At 36.6% G+C, this 14,709-nt stretch overlaps 1 protein-coding gene across 2 annotated transcripts in view; it reads right to left on the bottom strand.

The window, feature by feature from the left end:
* Positions 1–7,876: 7,876 nt before the first annotated feature.
* The window catches only part of MAN2A1 (mannosidase alpha class 2A member 1), a 201,301-nt gene continuing 194,468 nt past the window's right edge, over positions 7,877–14,709 (bottom strand). For both annotated transcript variants that reach the window (XM_007055422.4, XM_037901532.2), the window contains exons 21-22: positions 12,398–12,508; positions 7,877–10,967 (exon numbers count right to left, since the gene is read on the bottom strand). In XM_007055422.4, coding sequence (XP_007055484.2) covers positions 10,815–10,967; positions 12,398–12,508 — 264 coding nt within the window. In that variant the 3' untranslated portion in view covers positions 7,877–10,814. The remainder of the gene's footprint in view (positions 10,968–12,397; positions 12,509–14,709) is intronic.

Genomic DNA, 14,709 nt, shown 5'->3' with positions numbered 1-14,709 from the left:
CAAATCTGCTGTTCCTGAGCAAGCTCAGAGAAACTACCCAAAGACCAACTACAAACACATGTAATTGAAGCCAACATTCTACTACAGTGATGATATAGAAAATATGGAGCTTAATAACAATAATGCCAGACATGCACATTACACCAGAATCTTGGCATAATTTAGGCCTAAGCCTTCAAAACTTGTCGAACAACAGATGCTGTTTTTCTATGTTTCACACAGAGGAGATGTAGGCTGAGTCACTACAACAGCTAACTAGCTAAGCTTAACCACAAACGCTTGCTAAGTTGTGAAGTAACTTCCTTTTTTACTGCTTTTCTTCTATTTTATACATTTTATGCCTATAAAGTTATAACAGAGATACCATACCAAATAACATAGCTTTATCTACTGTATCCTAAGGTATATACCTTTATTACCAGATAAATCTTTACATTGTAAAAAAAAAAAATATAAGAAACAGTATCAGAATATTAAAGCTACCTAAAGGCATTCTGAAACAGACCCCCTTCAGTTTGAGGTTTTTTCATTGCTTAGGCAACCTCATCACAAAGTATGGCAAATAGTGCAGGGCATGCTGTCTATTTTAAACAGAAATGGATTAATAAGAAATATATGACTGATCCTTAACAAAGTTATATAAACAAGATTTTTTTTAATTAAAGAAGCTGATACATTAAAATGGTATGCTGAGAAGCCCATGTGAAGTGAAAATCTAAGGTGAACCAACCAAAATGGTGTAAGACCTAAATGATCATAAGGCCTGATCAGCTGTGATTGGCAGTTGCACAGAAAGACTTTCACATATGAAGCAAACCTACTAAAACTTTACCACTATGGTGTAGGGAATTATCAAGTACTGGAACAGAGGGGTATACTGTTGTTTTGTGTTATTTCATTGATTATAATATCCTACTAGTGATGGAACAAGCAAAAGGGTTCTATAACTTTATATTGCTGCATCATGAACTACTTAATGCCAGAAACATCAAGGAGTGTGAAGAGAGAAACTTTACGTAAAGACTTTGTTCTAACTTCAAAATGAACTTTCCTGCAGACAGCAGAGTGCAGAAGGAAAGAGCATGGAATCACGGAAATTGGCAAAGGATCATAGTTCAAAGGGCCCCCCCAAAATATGTTACAGATGGGAGTTAGGCCAGCAGATGCTCAGTGTGTGATCCAACATGTATTACACAAACTGGTATGACACAAGATGTTTTACATGAAGACAACAGAATTTTCCACACAACACTGCAAGAAACCATAAGGGAGACACCTCGTTTTCTCACTGGATGAGAAGAGGAGACATAACTTGTTGGACATTTCAAATCTTTGCCAGAAACATGGGTCACTCTGATTGTCCCACATTACCTTTGTCAAGCAGAAGAACCAGGTCATGCCACCCAGGAGAAAACATATAAAATGCCCCGTGTTGTTCAACACATTACTCCTTGAAGCTGAAACATCTGGATGAGGGAGCAGAAAAGGACTGATGTGAGCAGGACAGTTATCACCTGGCCAGCGAGAGCACCCCCAGCTTGGTAACAACTCAAGTCTTGTCTCTGATAAGCGTCCTGTTGACTCTCTTTTACACTCCTATATAGGGACATCACTGTGAAATCCAGAAAGTGAATAGGAATACAACAGTCATGGCAGTAAACTCTATCTTGAAAAACCAGTCATTGCAACTGTGAAACTGAACTGGAAAACCAACCTTCATTCCAGTTCTAACTGATAAGTAGAAAAATAAACTGTGTGTGTATTGTTTACCCAAGTGACAACCTGGTTACATTAAGCTAAATGCTTCTCAGAAAGTACGTGCGTTAGTTAAAATTCTCAGACTGATTAAAATGTATGATGTGTACTTGTCTTTTACTAACAAGGTTAGCCTTAGTTGTCTAGAAGTTATGGTAAATCAAGAAGTAATTGAGAACACTGAGGCTGGAGAAACTCATTACAGTAGTTAAACTTAGTATTGATTGTAATAGGAAATTGTGCAAAAGTTAGCTCTGACTACAACTGAGTGTTTCAAAGAGTTCAACCCAAAAATTACACAATTTATGGTCAAGACCTTCTTCGACAAAAGCAGCAGCTTTGGCTTTTAAGCTTTTACCACGATTTGAAACTTTAGTTAAAGTGGCATACGAGCTTACAGCACTAGTGAAATTCCCGAGAAGTTAGAGTAGCTGCAAAATAATTACTTAACTATGTTTTGGGTTTAATGTGTGATAGTCTTGTGTGTGTACAAGTGGCAAAGCTTGGCTACGAGTAAAACCTGGTAAGGTAATGTTGAACTTAATTAACATTTTTTAATAAAAATAGCTTGTCTAAATTTGTATATCTGCTTTAGAATGGTTTTGGTTGAACTGACATGAGCAGTCCCATAATTACATTGGCATATAAACTTGAAGATAAATAAGGATCAGTACTGAAGGATCCATAGTTCCACCATGATACCAAAATTACCTACCCAGACTAGTACAGAACTAGGAACTCATCTTTGTAATAAGAGTATGATAAGACCTTGAATTGATTGAACAGATTTATTATCTCTTACAAACTGTAACATCCCATGTTGAATTTAATTTCGACATTGTAAACACAATCATATAACCATCTTTATTTTTCTTTCTGTAATTCTTTTTTTAATTAAAAGCTATTTTGGCTAATAAAACTCAAATTTATAGTAATCTGAGTTTCTACTTTAGCTAAGGAACACAGAACTAAAGAACAAAATGCAGTAGGAGGTAACTGGTTAATTAAGTTATTTAACCACTTCGTGTTTTATAATAAAGACACTTCATTTTCAGTTTTTATTTTGTTTAAAATTTCCTAGGAATTTACCAATGTTTATAAAAATTTAAAAACAGGTGAAAATCATTGCAAAAAATTAACTTGTTTTCTGAGTAAATATTCTCCATCTTGTTTTTGTTTTAAATTTTAAAAAAAACTTACATTCTAAAACAGTCAGATACAGTTTTTGGTTTTTGACTCATTAGTTCACTAATTTTAATTTGCCTAAAATGCTGATAATTATCCAAATTATCTGTAAAAGCTGGTAATGTGTATATCATAGACTTGGGATTGTCTACAATACGGACACCAGCGCTTGAGTCATTCTGGCCCACCTTTTGGCCCAGCACCCTGTTTCAGAAGAAAGATAGCAGCTTGGTAGTCTGGGCTACCCCAGTTACTGAGGCACCATCTCTCCTGAAGTGGGCCTGGAAGAAAAACAGGTGGAGGAGACAGCATGAGAAGATGGTAGCTTCGCCTTCTCCACCCTCTTCCACTTCTGGGTCTGCTCTGGAAGGAGAGATGGTGGCTCAGTGACATGGGCATCCTAGGGTAACCAAAATTTTTTCACGGTTATTTTTAGTAAAAGCCATGGACAGGTCGAGGGCAACAAAGAAAAATTCATGTAAGCCTGCAACCTGCCTGACGTTTACTAAAAATTATCGGGTGGGGGATGATTCGAAGGGCAGGCGACTGAAGCCTGAGCTCCGCTGTGTATGTGTGTGTGTGGGGGGGGATGCTGCCAACCACCACTGCTGACAGCTTTGGGGCCCTCACTGCACCCCCGGCAGCTCAGAGCTCCAGGGCCCACCAGCTGACAGCTCCAGCTCACTGCCCTGAGGCATGGGGATGAAGCTTTCACAGACGTCTCAAAATCATGGAATCCGTGACCTCAGTGACAAAATATTATCCTTACTCATGAACCTGAAGCTCTGAAATGGGTGATCATGAAACATTAGTATAACTTTTACTTTTTTGGGCAGCACAAGCTATACAGATCATATTCAGTAGAGAAATAGTCCTTTGTTGTGTTATATTCTCATTAACCTGTGTTATTAAATAATTCATATGGAGAAGGGAAAGTACAATAATCTAAATAATATATTATTGATACAATGTAATCTAACCTTTTGTATTTCAAACACCAAATCCAATAGTATAGTATATATGATAAATACTAATTAGTTCATAAAATGTAGATATTAAAGAGGGTGACAATTAGACCCAGAATCTAAGAATACAATCTGTATAATGTTTAAAGTGTTGCTGTGAAAAGTTCCTAAAAAGGAAGAGGAACGGGAACCAATAAAGCAAACACCTTTACACCTCAAGAGTTCCCCAATGTGAACTATGTCTAGGGTCCTCTGTTAAGTTTATGTTTTGTATATATCTTTTCAAGGAGATAAATTGATACCATTTATCAAAACTTTAATGCTATTTGTTTCTTAAATCCCTATAGCCAAATACCACAAGGATAAAGGAATTGTGCCAAATTAGACAACAGACTGAGTTTGATCTATATAGTTTCTCTTACCATATGCAGTTAGCTGCCACTCAAAGCCATTCGCCATAAGTCAGGGGAATTTGTTTACTCCCCTTTACAAGGCTGCACATTTTAGAGTATGACAACAGAAATCAAAGCAGTTATCTAAAGACAGCTATTTCTTTGGAAATTATACCAGCAGGCCAAGTGTGAAATATACTGGACAGTACTTTCACAGTATCTTTAAAAATATGTACACACCTTTTTCACATACATATCTCCAATATGGAGATATGAAGCACCCATATTTGCAGATTTTGATGGATTCTAAAATATAATATGTTGACTTTACTGTCAACTATGATGTTTCAGAAAGGGAAAGGAAGGTTACTCACCTGTAACTGGAATTTTCAGAGTATATTCTCTGTGCACTCACCCATTTTGGATGTGAGTTCCCCTTTGTTTTGTAGATGGTTGAGTTCGCTGATGCTCTTTATTGGCATGTCACCTTACAGATTCAGATGTTTGACATGCTGCTATAAAGAGATCCTGCTATCTAATCTGCTGTCTAGTCCTGTAAGCTACTAATATAGACCTAATGAAAAAACTGTCCCCTTGGAGATGCTGCTCCTCCTTATATTGCTCTTCTCCATTTTAGTGTCAGGAAGGACCTTCTACTCCCCTCTTAAAATCCTGCTTCTTTTTGAGTTCAGCTCATATCCCTAACTAAACAGGAGATGCTCTCTCAGACCATGAACTGAATCAAGTAATCCAATTTATCAAGATGGGATTCTAAAAAACTGACCCACTGCAACCAACTATTGTGATACACCAATCCCCTCTAGGTGTCTAGGAGATGTGCTCTGAGCACCATAAGCTTGAATGCAAGCACTTGCACACTCTGAACACTAGGCTGTGCAGGCTCTATACTTGGGTAGCTCACCATTAATAGAGTCCAGATAACAGTATTTACTTTACTAGGGCTCCCAGAAAATAAAAGGTGCAAGCAACCTAGGTATAATTACTTTTACTGCTACATTACTCATCAACTTATGCTAGCTCCTTGGGCAGTCCAGTACCTGGGTATAAAGATCCATGAGGAACTTCAGGCTCAGTGCCAGGGATAGTTCTTATCCTTTCCTCTCACAAAGGAATGAAACAATGGCCTGCAGACCCAAGTGGTTAGAGCTCAATTCTTCTGTCCAGTCTTGTTGGCCCATCTGCCCGGTCCTGGTGTCCACACGCTAAGTTAACACTTCTGCCTGCAGGCCACTGTGCTGTATCCTGTTGCTGTGACTCCTGCCAACAACAGGCTGGTTTACTGTTCAGCTCTCAGTTTCTCAGTCACAGCTCTAAGGCTGTTGCCTGCCCAGCCTTGTCTCTGACAGCTAACACCTTGGCTAGAGTTCATGTGCAGCTTCTTGTTCTCTGCCAAGCCTGATCCCTTGTGACCTCTTTCCTATTCTCTTGGCATTGTGGAGGTCTCTACTGACCAGGTTTTGAAATAGGTAACAGTCCTTTCCCTTCAGTTCAGTCTGGATGGTTAGAAAGCATCCAGTAACGAGCCAGCAAGATCAGTATGCTATAATCCTCACCAAAAGAAGAGATTAGTTTAACATGGTTCAAAAGTCTGCAGCTTAAAACCGACAAGAAAGGAAGGATGGGTGGAAGTATGATCCCTTTCCACTGTCACTTGTATAAATGGTCATCCTGTGCCCCAGCACCAGCAGACAACCAGCCAGCTCTCCATGAATCAATAGCAAGTGGTCCATGACCACATTTTGGAGTCCATTGCTTTAAATCCTACTACTAAATGCTTTATTTGTAAGTGGCATCCATGTGAGCTCCCACATTACTTTCCTGATGGTGCTGAACAAAAACAAATAATTTTGAAAGGAGAAAACATTATTTGCTCCATCACTGGTAAACTATCTGTAACCAATTATGATTCCACAGTAAGGTGATCTTAAAAAGGGTGCTTTGGTACTCCACAATCAATCAGCATGTGCCCAGTGTAGTGCATGCCACACACTGCAGCGTACACTGTTAATTTTGTTCTTTATTCTCTAACTTCTAGTTTAAAATCCTGGAGCTTGGAGTTTTATATTTTCTTACCACCTGGTTAAACATCAGTTAACCTCTTGGCTCTGGCTGAATGTGTCCCCCATTAAGACAATGTTATGCTAATTCTGTCTCTCATAAACAGCATCCATTGCTATTCACTATCATTAAGCTAAATCAGCTCCTTGGGAGACGTCCTAATAAAGCAAGCATCTGTGCCAATTAAAGATGTCACAAATAAGTGGTGTATGCTGTAGTTAGCTTTAGAAAATGCAAGACATTCATAATCATTTTAATGAAAAAATATAATCCAGTTAGTGTACTGTCATTTTGACTGCATTTTCCAACAATCTGCACTTGTTAATTTACTTAATGAAGTTGCTGAAGTAAATTGGGAGTAGTCTCCACTTTATCACTCTCAAATGCATAAAAACAGAACTGAGCTGAATTCTTCTTTTAAATCGTATTAGAAAACAACTCTAAAATATTTTAAAGATGCTCTCATTCTGTTACTTGGTACAACATTTTCCTTTTTGATATTACAGAGCATCTCCTTTTGAATTAAGTCTTTTCCTCATTTTCTTTGGTCAGAAGTCACATATGTTTAGTTTTCTGAAATTAGTATCTATCCTTTATTTACTTGGCACCAGAGAATACTGAATGAGACATCCTCCTCAACGCCCTTCATTTTCAGTTTTTATTTATTTTTACCATTTTTATTCCCAGTTTTCACAAAAGCCATTATGGGGTTGTTGATTTTTTTTTTTTTTAAACTGATTTTCATTGTATTTTGGAAGTGCTGGAACTCCCTAGACCCATCTCCCTGCTCCAGAGGGAGGCATGGATGCTTGGCAGCCTGGGCCACCCAGGGTACTGAGCTGCCATCTCTCCCCCTGGAGTGGACCCCGAAGGAGAAGAGGTGTGGGAGACAAGGGCACCATCTCCTCATGCTGCCTCCTCCACCTCTTCCACTTCCAGGCCCGCCCTGAGAGAGATGAAGACTCTGTAACCAAGTTACTGAAATGCCATCTCTCCTTCCAAAAGAGGGTGTTGGCTCAGAAGTACCAGAAAGACGCGAACATTGGGGTCCATATTGCTGTCAATCCCAAGTCCACCACATACATATTACCAGCTTTATAGATAGCAAGGACAGTTATCAGCATGGAAAGCAAATCTAAGTTAGTGAATTACTTTTCATGTCAAAATGGGTCAAAAAACAAAAAATCTTCTGATGTTTTACAACTTTTTTTTTTTTTTTTGAAAAAGTTAAAAAAAAATCAGGAGAAGAGAGTGATAGTTTTCGCACTGATTTTCCAGTGTTTTTAATTTTTGTAACAAACACCGATACATTCCTGGGAAATTTTAAACAAAATAAAAATTAAAAATGAAGAGCTTTAGGCATCCTTCACTAGCAACGCATTTCACAACAGAAAATCCTTATACCCATCAAATGTTACTGAAGCCTCAACCATTTAAAATCACCTCTATTTTCTGTTTTTAATCAACTGTGGTCAAGGCATTGATGACACAGACAGCATATCACCATAAGGTTATCTTTTATTAGAGATCTTATATTCCATTTCCCCAAAAAGATATAAAACCTTCCCAGAGAAAATATCAAAAACCTTCCATTTAAATCAGTTTGTTTCAGAGACAGGATGAACAAGAAAAATCAAAGACATTTAAGATAAGGGAATGTAAAAAAATCTCAAGACAGGTACAACTCTGGTCTGGAAAATAATTACAATGTTTGAAACCATATCTTGAACAGCATTTTCTTTAAATCCATATTTGTGGAAAATAAGGATACTTGGGTCTCTTAACCACCAGTGTAGCTATGAAAATTAGAAAAAATGTAAAAGAATATGATTAATTGGATGGTGTATGCACAGAAAACCAAAAATGTCACCAAAACTGCAATAATACAATTAACGTATTGAGTAACCATTCACAGGAGGTATGGAAAGAAGGCAAGAGCCCAATCTTGAATTGATCACCTAAGCAAAATCTCTGCTTGCTGACTTTGGTGGAAGTTTTGATTGAGGTAAGGAGTTCAACATTGGGCCCCAAATTGACTCAAGTCACAATTTACCATAACTTGTAACTTAAACAGAAGGCATTTAAGGTTTTCCCCCTGATAAAAAAAATTAAAATTACAAGAACAAAGCAGAAGTCTGCTGGTTAAAGAGTATTCAGGCATTATGATTGTACAGCTGGTGACAAAAGAAAAACTGATACAATACATTGTTTAATTATATTGAAACAGATCCTTTGGAAACCAGTCCAATAGGCATGAATACTTTAAAATGTATTGCATCATAACTTTAATTTTCTGCTTAACAGAATTTAAGATATTATTTTGAATATCCTCTTTGCACTGAATGCACAGAGTGCTCTGAAGATTTCTCACCTACGTATGCAACAAAAATAGAAAATCTTACCACAATTTTCTGCTGGCAAGTCTAAAGACTGTAAATTTCAACTAAAAAGAGGGAAAAAATCAAATACTGTAACCAAGAAAATTTACAGTACATGTTTATTGCATGAAAACATCAATTTACTGTTCTATATACCCTCAGATATAATTCTCACTTTTTATAAACGGTTAGTGGTCAATATATCCTTGACATAATTCACACCAGATTCTGCTAAATATTCTACTCTTAAGTACAAAATATTTAGCAGATTGAACTAATTATGAATTATGCAATCATGATAAAGAGAGATCCAAACCATGACAGTACATACAAAAAAAGGTAAAAATTTAATTTTATGTTTGAAGTTGGATGTATGGCTACAAGATATAAACTGATATACCACAGCACCAAACTTATCTAATTAAAATAGTACAGCAGTCAATTTTAGAGTTAGCAGATAGTATGTCTTTTCCAGTTACAAGGATTTATCATCTATTAATATTAAGAAAATCACTGATAAATGCATAAATAAAGCCTAAGCAAAATGAAGTCAGAGGTACAAAGATTAAGGAGGATCAGTATAGGGAATAATACTCAGACGCAAATTAGTATATTTTAATTGTAAACAGTAGCTGTATTCAGGGAAAAAGAATTTTCATACTCACATGGCTTCAGCACTCAATGCAAAATACTTGATATGGTGAAAATGAAGTGAGAGGAGTAAGAAGCTATTCCTCAATAAGGTACACATTGACAGCATATGTAAGCATGAGTATTAGGTTTGAAGAGTGGCATTTTTAAAATATAGGCACGTGATTTTCAATGCACCGTTTACTACAATCTGTGAAATGCAAATACATTGTATGATGGGTTTTGCAAACTATGTCTTACACACTATCAATTCTCTGCATCAAGTTGCAGTTTCCTTGACAGTGGCTGAATTAGAATATTACAATATTCCTTAGTCTTCCAATATTTTGTTTTATGACATCATTTCAGTACATTCAAATAGTCAAAATGTTCAGAAAAACACAGCACAAATTTGGTGCCAGAGGACATAGATCAGAGTGTGGCCAGCATGGTCAAATAGAAGACACACAGTTTAAGTATTATATAAACTACCCTTTTCCCCAAAACAGTGATGTGGACAGTAAAATAGTAACGGGACACATTAAAAAATAAGGCACATTTATCTTGATATGATAATCTTGATATAGAAAACCCATTTCAGAGAACATCAGTATCCAAATGAGTTTTGTAAAAAATCTTGTATTCATGATTATTACAGATTTACTTTTTTATTGTATATGATAATGGAATAATTGCACATATCCCAATGTGTCAAGTAACAAAATGGGACTTTTATTAAATATTTCTATAATTTTCCATTGCAGGATTAATTTGAAATTCTATCTTTTCTTAAGCTATGAAATTCACAAAGTGATGGTAAGGCAAAAAGTGTTAAAATCTACCATCGCTTACAATACAAAGTCTGCTGTCTTTCACTTTACCACAGAATTCAAGTCTCCATCCCATTGAATAAATTGAAATTCAATATGGAATAAACTGAGATTACTGTCACTTGTATAAATGATTTCAAATATTTGGACATTAGCTATTACAGAAGAGCTTTTTATTCCATTTCAGTTCCAAGCTGTATTAGGGATTTCAACATTGCAATTATTTGTACATAAATTAATCAAGGATCAGCAAAAAAAGTCATTTAAATCCCACTTCCTCTCCCTTCAAAAACAAAAAACCCCAGAAACCATTAATTAGCATTTAACCTGAGATTCAATTTGTTGTCGAGAGGTTAACAACCTTAGAAATTTCTTCAGGTGTTGCATTAACTTATACTGATGTTGGTATTTTATGTAAAAACAGAAAAGTTGTTTGCAACATGGCTATTCACTGTGTTGGTCAAAAAAATAATTCTAGAATGCATGTTTTCTCACAGTATCCAGAAGCTGGAATAACAATGTGCTTCTTTATTGCACGTCAAACTTAGAGGAAATATAACTGCAGATTCCTCTTCACTATATGAATATTAAAGCCAGGTTTCATCTCAGTCGAATCCGGAATGTATTTATCTCCATAGAACTCATACTGATCTCACTAATATTTCTGGCATCTGGAGGCGAATGCATCAAAGATAAAGATGTAGGTATAAGACTTTCAACGATTAGCTTATTAAAGAGTTTGTGCACCTTTATCTGAAAAATACAAAATTAAATAAAAGTCAATGATATTTAGAAAATCTAATACAAGTTTGAAAGCCAATTTTAAAGTAACTAAGGGCTTGTCTACATGATATAGCAATGCGCACTATTGCTCTATAAATTCTAATGCACACGAGTACTGCACACTAACTGGCCTGTGTTGACCCTGCTGGTGTGCATTGCAAGTTCCCCACTACGCATTAATGTAGTGCTTTTTGAAACAGTACTACGTGAATGTGCACTAAGGAACTTTTAGTATGCACCAGCAAGGTTAACACAGTCCATTCAGTGTGCAACACCCTAGTGTGCATTGCTGCATCATGTAGACAAGCCCTTAGTTACTTTAAAATTGGCTTTCAAACTTGTATTGCAATTGCAATTACTGCACACTGCAGAACCATGTAGACAAGCCCTAAGTTAACTTAATTTTAAACCTTTATAATGATCATTATGTCACATCTCATTACAGGCAACAGCATGCATGACAGGGAATCATAACACCAAAGTCATTGAAAATTTCTAACTGACCATATTTAAAATGTTATAAATTATGCTAGAAAGAACCCATTTAGACACTAGTCACTTTGTGTCACATTTGAAAGCAACTAATTAAAATGTATCAATACACAGGAGGTTTGATTATAAGCATTATGTTTGGCAATATTGTAATGAAAATTTTAATCAAGAAAACATTAAATCTTACCCCACTAACCTTCCAGACAACCCTTCAGTAAACTACTTCCAGGTTGGATTAAACCTACTCTGTGAATTTTATGGATTCATTGCCACCAGACAAAGTTCTATGACCCCCCGCCACCCAACCTGATTACATAATCAAAGAATCAGAGATGGTAAATTAATTAATGTTTGTGAAGTGTTCAGATACCACAGAGATGTGGGCCATACAAGTACCTAGATACACAGAGCAGTTGATAGAAATGCTTAGGTTGCTATGATGTTTGCTGCAACCTTCAAGGCAGCATTCACATGGGAGAATTCATATTTATGTTAACTAATCATATGTGAAGAGGACAAATATATTATGCAGTTTGAAATGTAAGTATTTCTGTAGTAAAATCATTTCAAATAGTAGCTTTTTGTTTAAAATCATATTTACAGAAAGTTAGTAAGACTGAACTCTAACCTGGAAGTTTATGGCAATGTTTTACAAGGGTGTTTTTACTTGCCAATGCCAAATTAACTTACACACATCAGAATCCTCATATAATTGTCAATACAGAACATGTCACTTGGCTTTCAAAACACATTAAATCGCAAGCATCCTGAAAATATGACATTTTAAACAAACAAATAAATAAATGTTCAACCAGAATTCATAACGTAACTGTTCTAAAACATTTTAAATTAAGCATGTATGCAAAAATTATCTTATAAGCTAAAAATCTTCTAATATTTCAACATACCTTTCCCTGAGTAGTAGAGCATAATAGCCCTGTGTCTTTGTTTGAATATTTACAGTCAAATCCTTTTCTGTGAAGGATCAAGGCTGCTTCATCAGATGGCCCAGAATCTGCCTGCAAACAAACAAAATGTAAGTGTACCTTGGAAACTAAATGCTACAAACAGGAGACTTCTAGAACCTCAGACTAATCATTAGGATTTGACCTCTGGGCCACTTATGTTATGAATGGTTTCAGAGTAACAGCCGTGTTAGTCTGTATTCGCAAAAAGAAAAGGAGTACTTGTGGCACCTTAGAGACTAACCAATTTATTTGAGCATAAGCTTTCGTGAACTACAGCATCCGATGAAGTGAGCTGTAGCTCACGAAAGCTTATGCTCAAACAAATTGGTTAGTCTCTAAGGTGTCACAAGTACTCCTTTTCTTTTTATGTTATGAATACCATTCTCCCTAAACCAACAGAACACATTTCATGTAACAGTTGTAAAAAAGACTGAATGTGCAAGAATTGGCAGCAAGATGATTTTTAAAAATGTTCTTTATTTTTCAAATATCTGAAAAACCTGGTCCCAAATTTAAATGTAGTGGTAATACCTGTATTGACAGGCTTCCCAGAATAAGCAAGGAAGTAAAGGCTTCATAATTATGCAAGCACGCCTCCAGATTTAATTACTGACCATGACTTTGGTCCCTGCCAAGCTTTAACACTTTAGGCTTAGAAACCTAACTACTAATCGGTTACAAAGCGTACTAGAAACTATGACCAATAATGTACAACTATGAGATTAACTGTGCAGATTGGTACATGGGCCCATGTCATAAATATAAAGGGAAGCGTAAACTCCTTTAAAATCCCTCCTGGTCAGAGGGAAAATCCTCTCACCTGTAAAGGGTTAAGAAGCTTAAGGTAACCTCGCTGGCACCTGACCAAAATGACCAATGAGGAGACAAGATACTTTCAAAAGCTGGGAGGAGGGAGAGAAGCAAAGGGTCTGTGTCTGTCTATATGCTGCTTTTGCCAGGGATAGAACAGGAATGGAGTCTTAGAACTTTTAGTAAGTAATCTAGCTAGGTATGTGTTAGATTATGATTTCTTTAAATGGCTGAGAAAGGAACTGTGCTGAATAGAATGACTATTTCTGTCTGTGTGTCTTTTTTGTAACTTAAGGTTTTGCCTAGAGGGATTCTCTATGTTTTCAATCTAATTACCCTGTAAGGTATCTACCATCCTGATTTTACAGAGGCGATTCCTTTACTTCTATTTACTTCTATTTCTATTAAAAGTCTTCTTGTAAGAAAACTGAATGCTTTTTCATTGTTCTCAGATCCAAGGGTTTGGGTCTGTGGTCACCTATGCAAACTGGTGAGGATTTTTACCAAACCTTTCCCAGGAAGTGGGGTGCAAGGGTTGGGAGGATTTTGGGGGGAAAGACGTGTCTCAACTACGTTTCCCAGTAAACCCAGTTAGAGTTTGGTGGTGGCAGTGGATATTCCAAGGACAAAGGATAAAATTAATTTGTACCTTGGGGAAGTTTTAACCTAAGCTGGTGAAAGTAAGCTTAGGAGGTTTTCATGCAGGTCCCCACATCTGTACCCTAGAGTTCAGAGTGGGGGAGGAACCTTGACAGCCCAGAACCCACAAAAGGGAATACGCGAGAATTCAGGTACTCATTGAAACTCAGTTGTGTTTCATCTAATATATAAAGCCTCTTCAAGTAATAATCACCACAATTATTAGTAATAATTGCTTATATTACAGTAGCATAAAAAAAAGCCTCGATCAGAACCCGGCTTACTAGGGACTCTGCAAAAACAAAGAAAGACAGTACAGCTGTCTGGGAAATAATTCCCAAATTGGAGTGAAAAGCCAAAACTCCAAAATTTTTCACAGAAGTGAACTTCTGTAATATTTTGTTTCAGAAATGCAATATGCTCCCAGTGCTCCCCAGGAGCCTGGCTGGCTGCAGAGGAGCCAGGCGAACAAGCTGACAAAGTACACAGCTGGAAACTGAAGGACACCTGCCTGGTTTTCATCAAAAGTTTCATAGACATTAACACATTTCCACAGAACATTTTGATTTCAACGAATTGGTGTTTACTGAAGGAAAAAACTCTGCACTGGAAAATTCCTGACCAGCTTTAGCAGAGTGTACCTGCTTTAAAGAGCTTATAAACTCAGATGACAAATCGTGCAGGAAAGGGCAACAGACAGGAAAACACCAAAACATGTAATTTTTATGTACAAATATACTTTTTTTTGGCCACTGAGCCTAAGCATTTGGGACTATGGAGTATTGGCACAATTTTAGAGCTAA

Source organism: Chelonia mydas, chromosome 5 (genome assembly GCF_015237465.2).
Source record: "Chelonia mydas isolate rCheMyd1 chromosome 5, rCheMyd1.pri.v2, whole genome shotgun sequence".
Classification (NCBI taxonomy): domain Eukaryota; kingdom Metazoa; phylum Chordata; order Testudines; family Cheloniidae; genus Chelonia; species Chelonia mydas.
The sequence above is the reverse complement of the archived record's forward strand: the minus strand, read 5'-3'. Positions and strand labels throughout refer to the sequence as shown.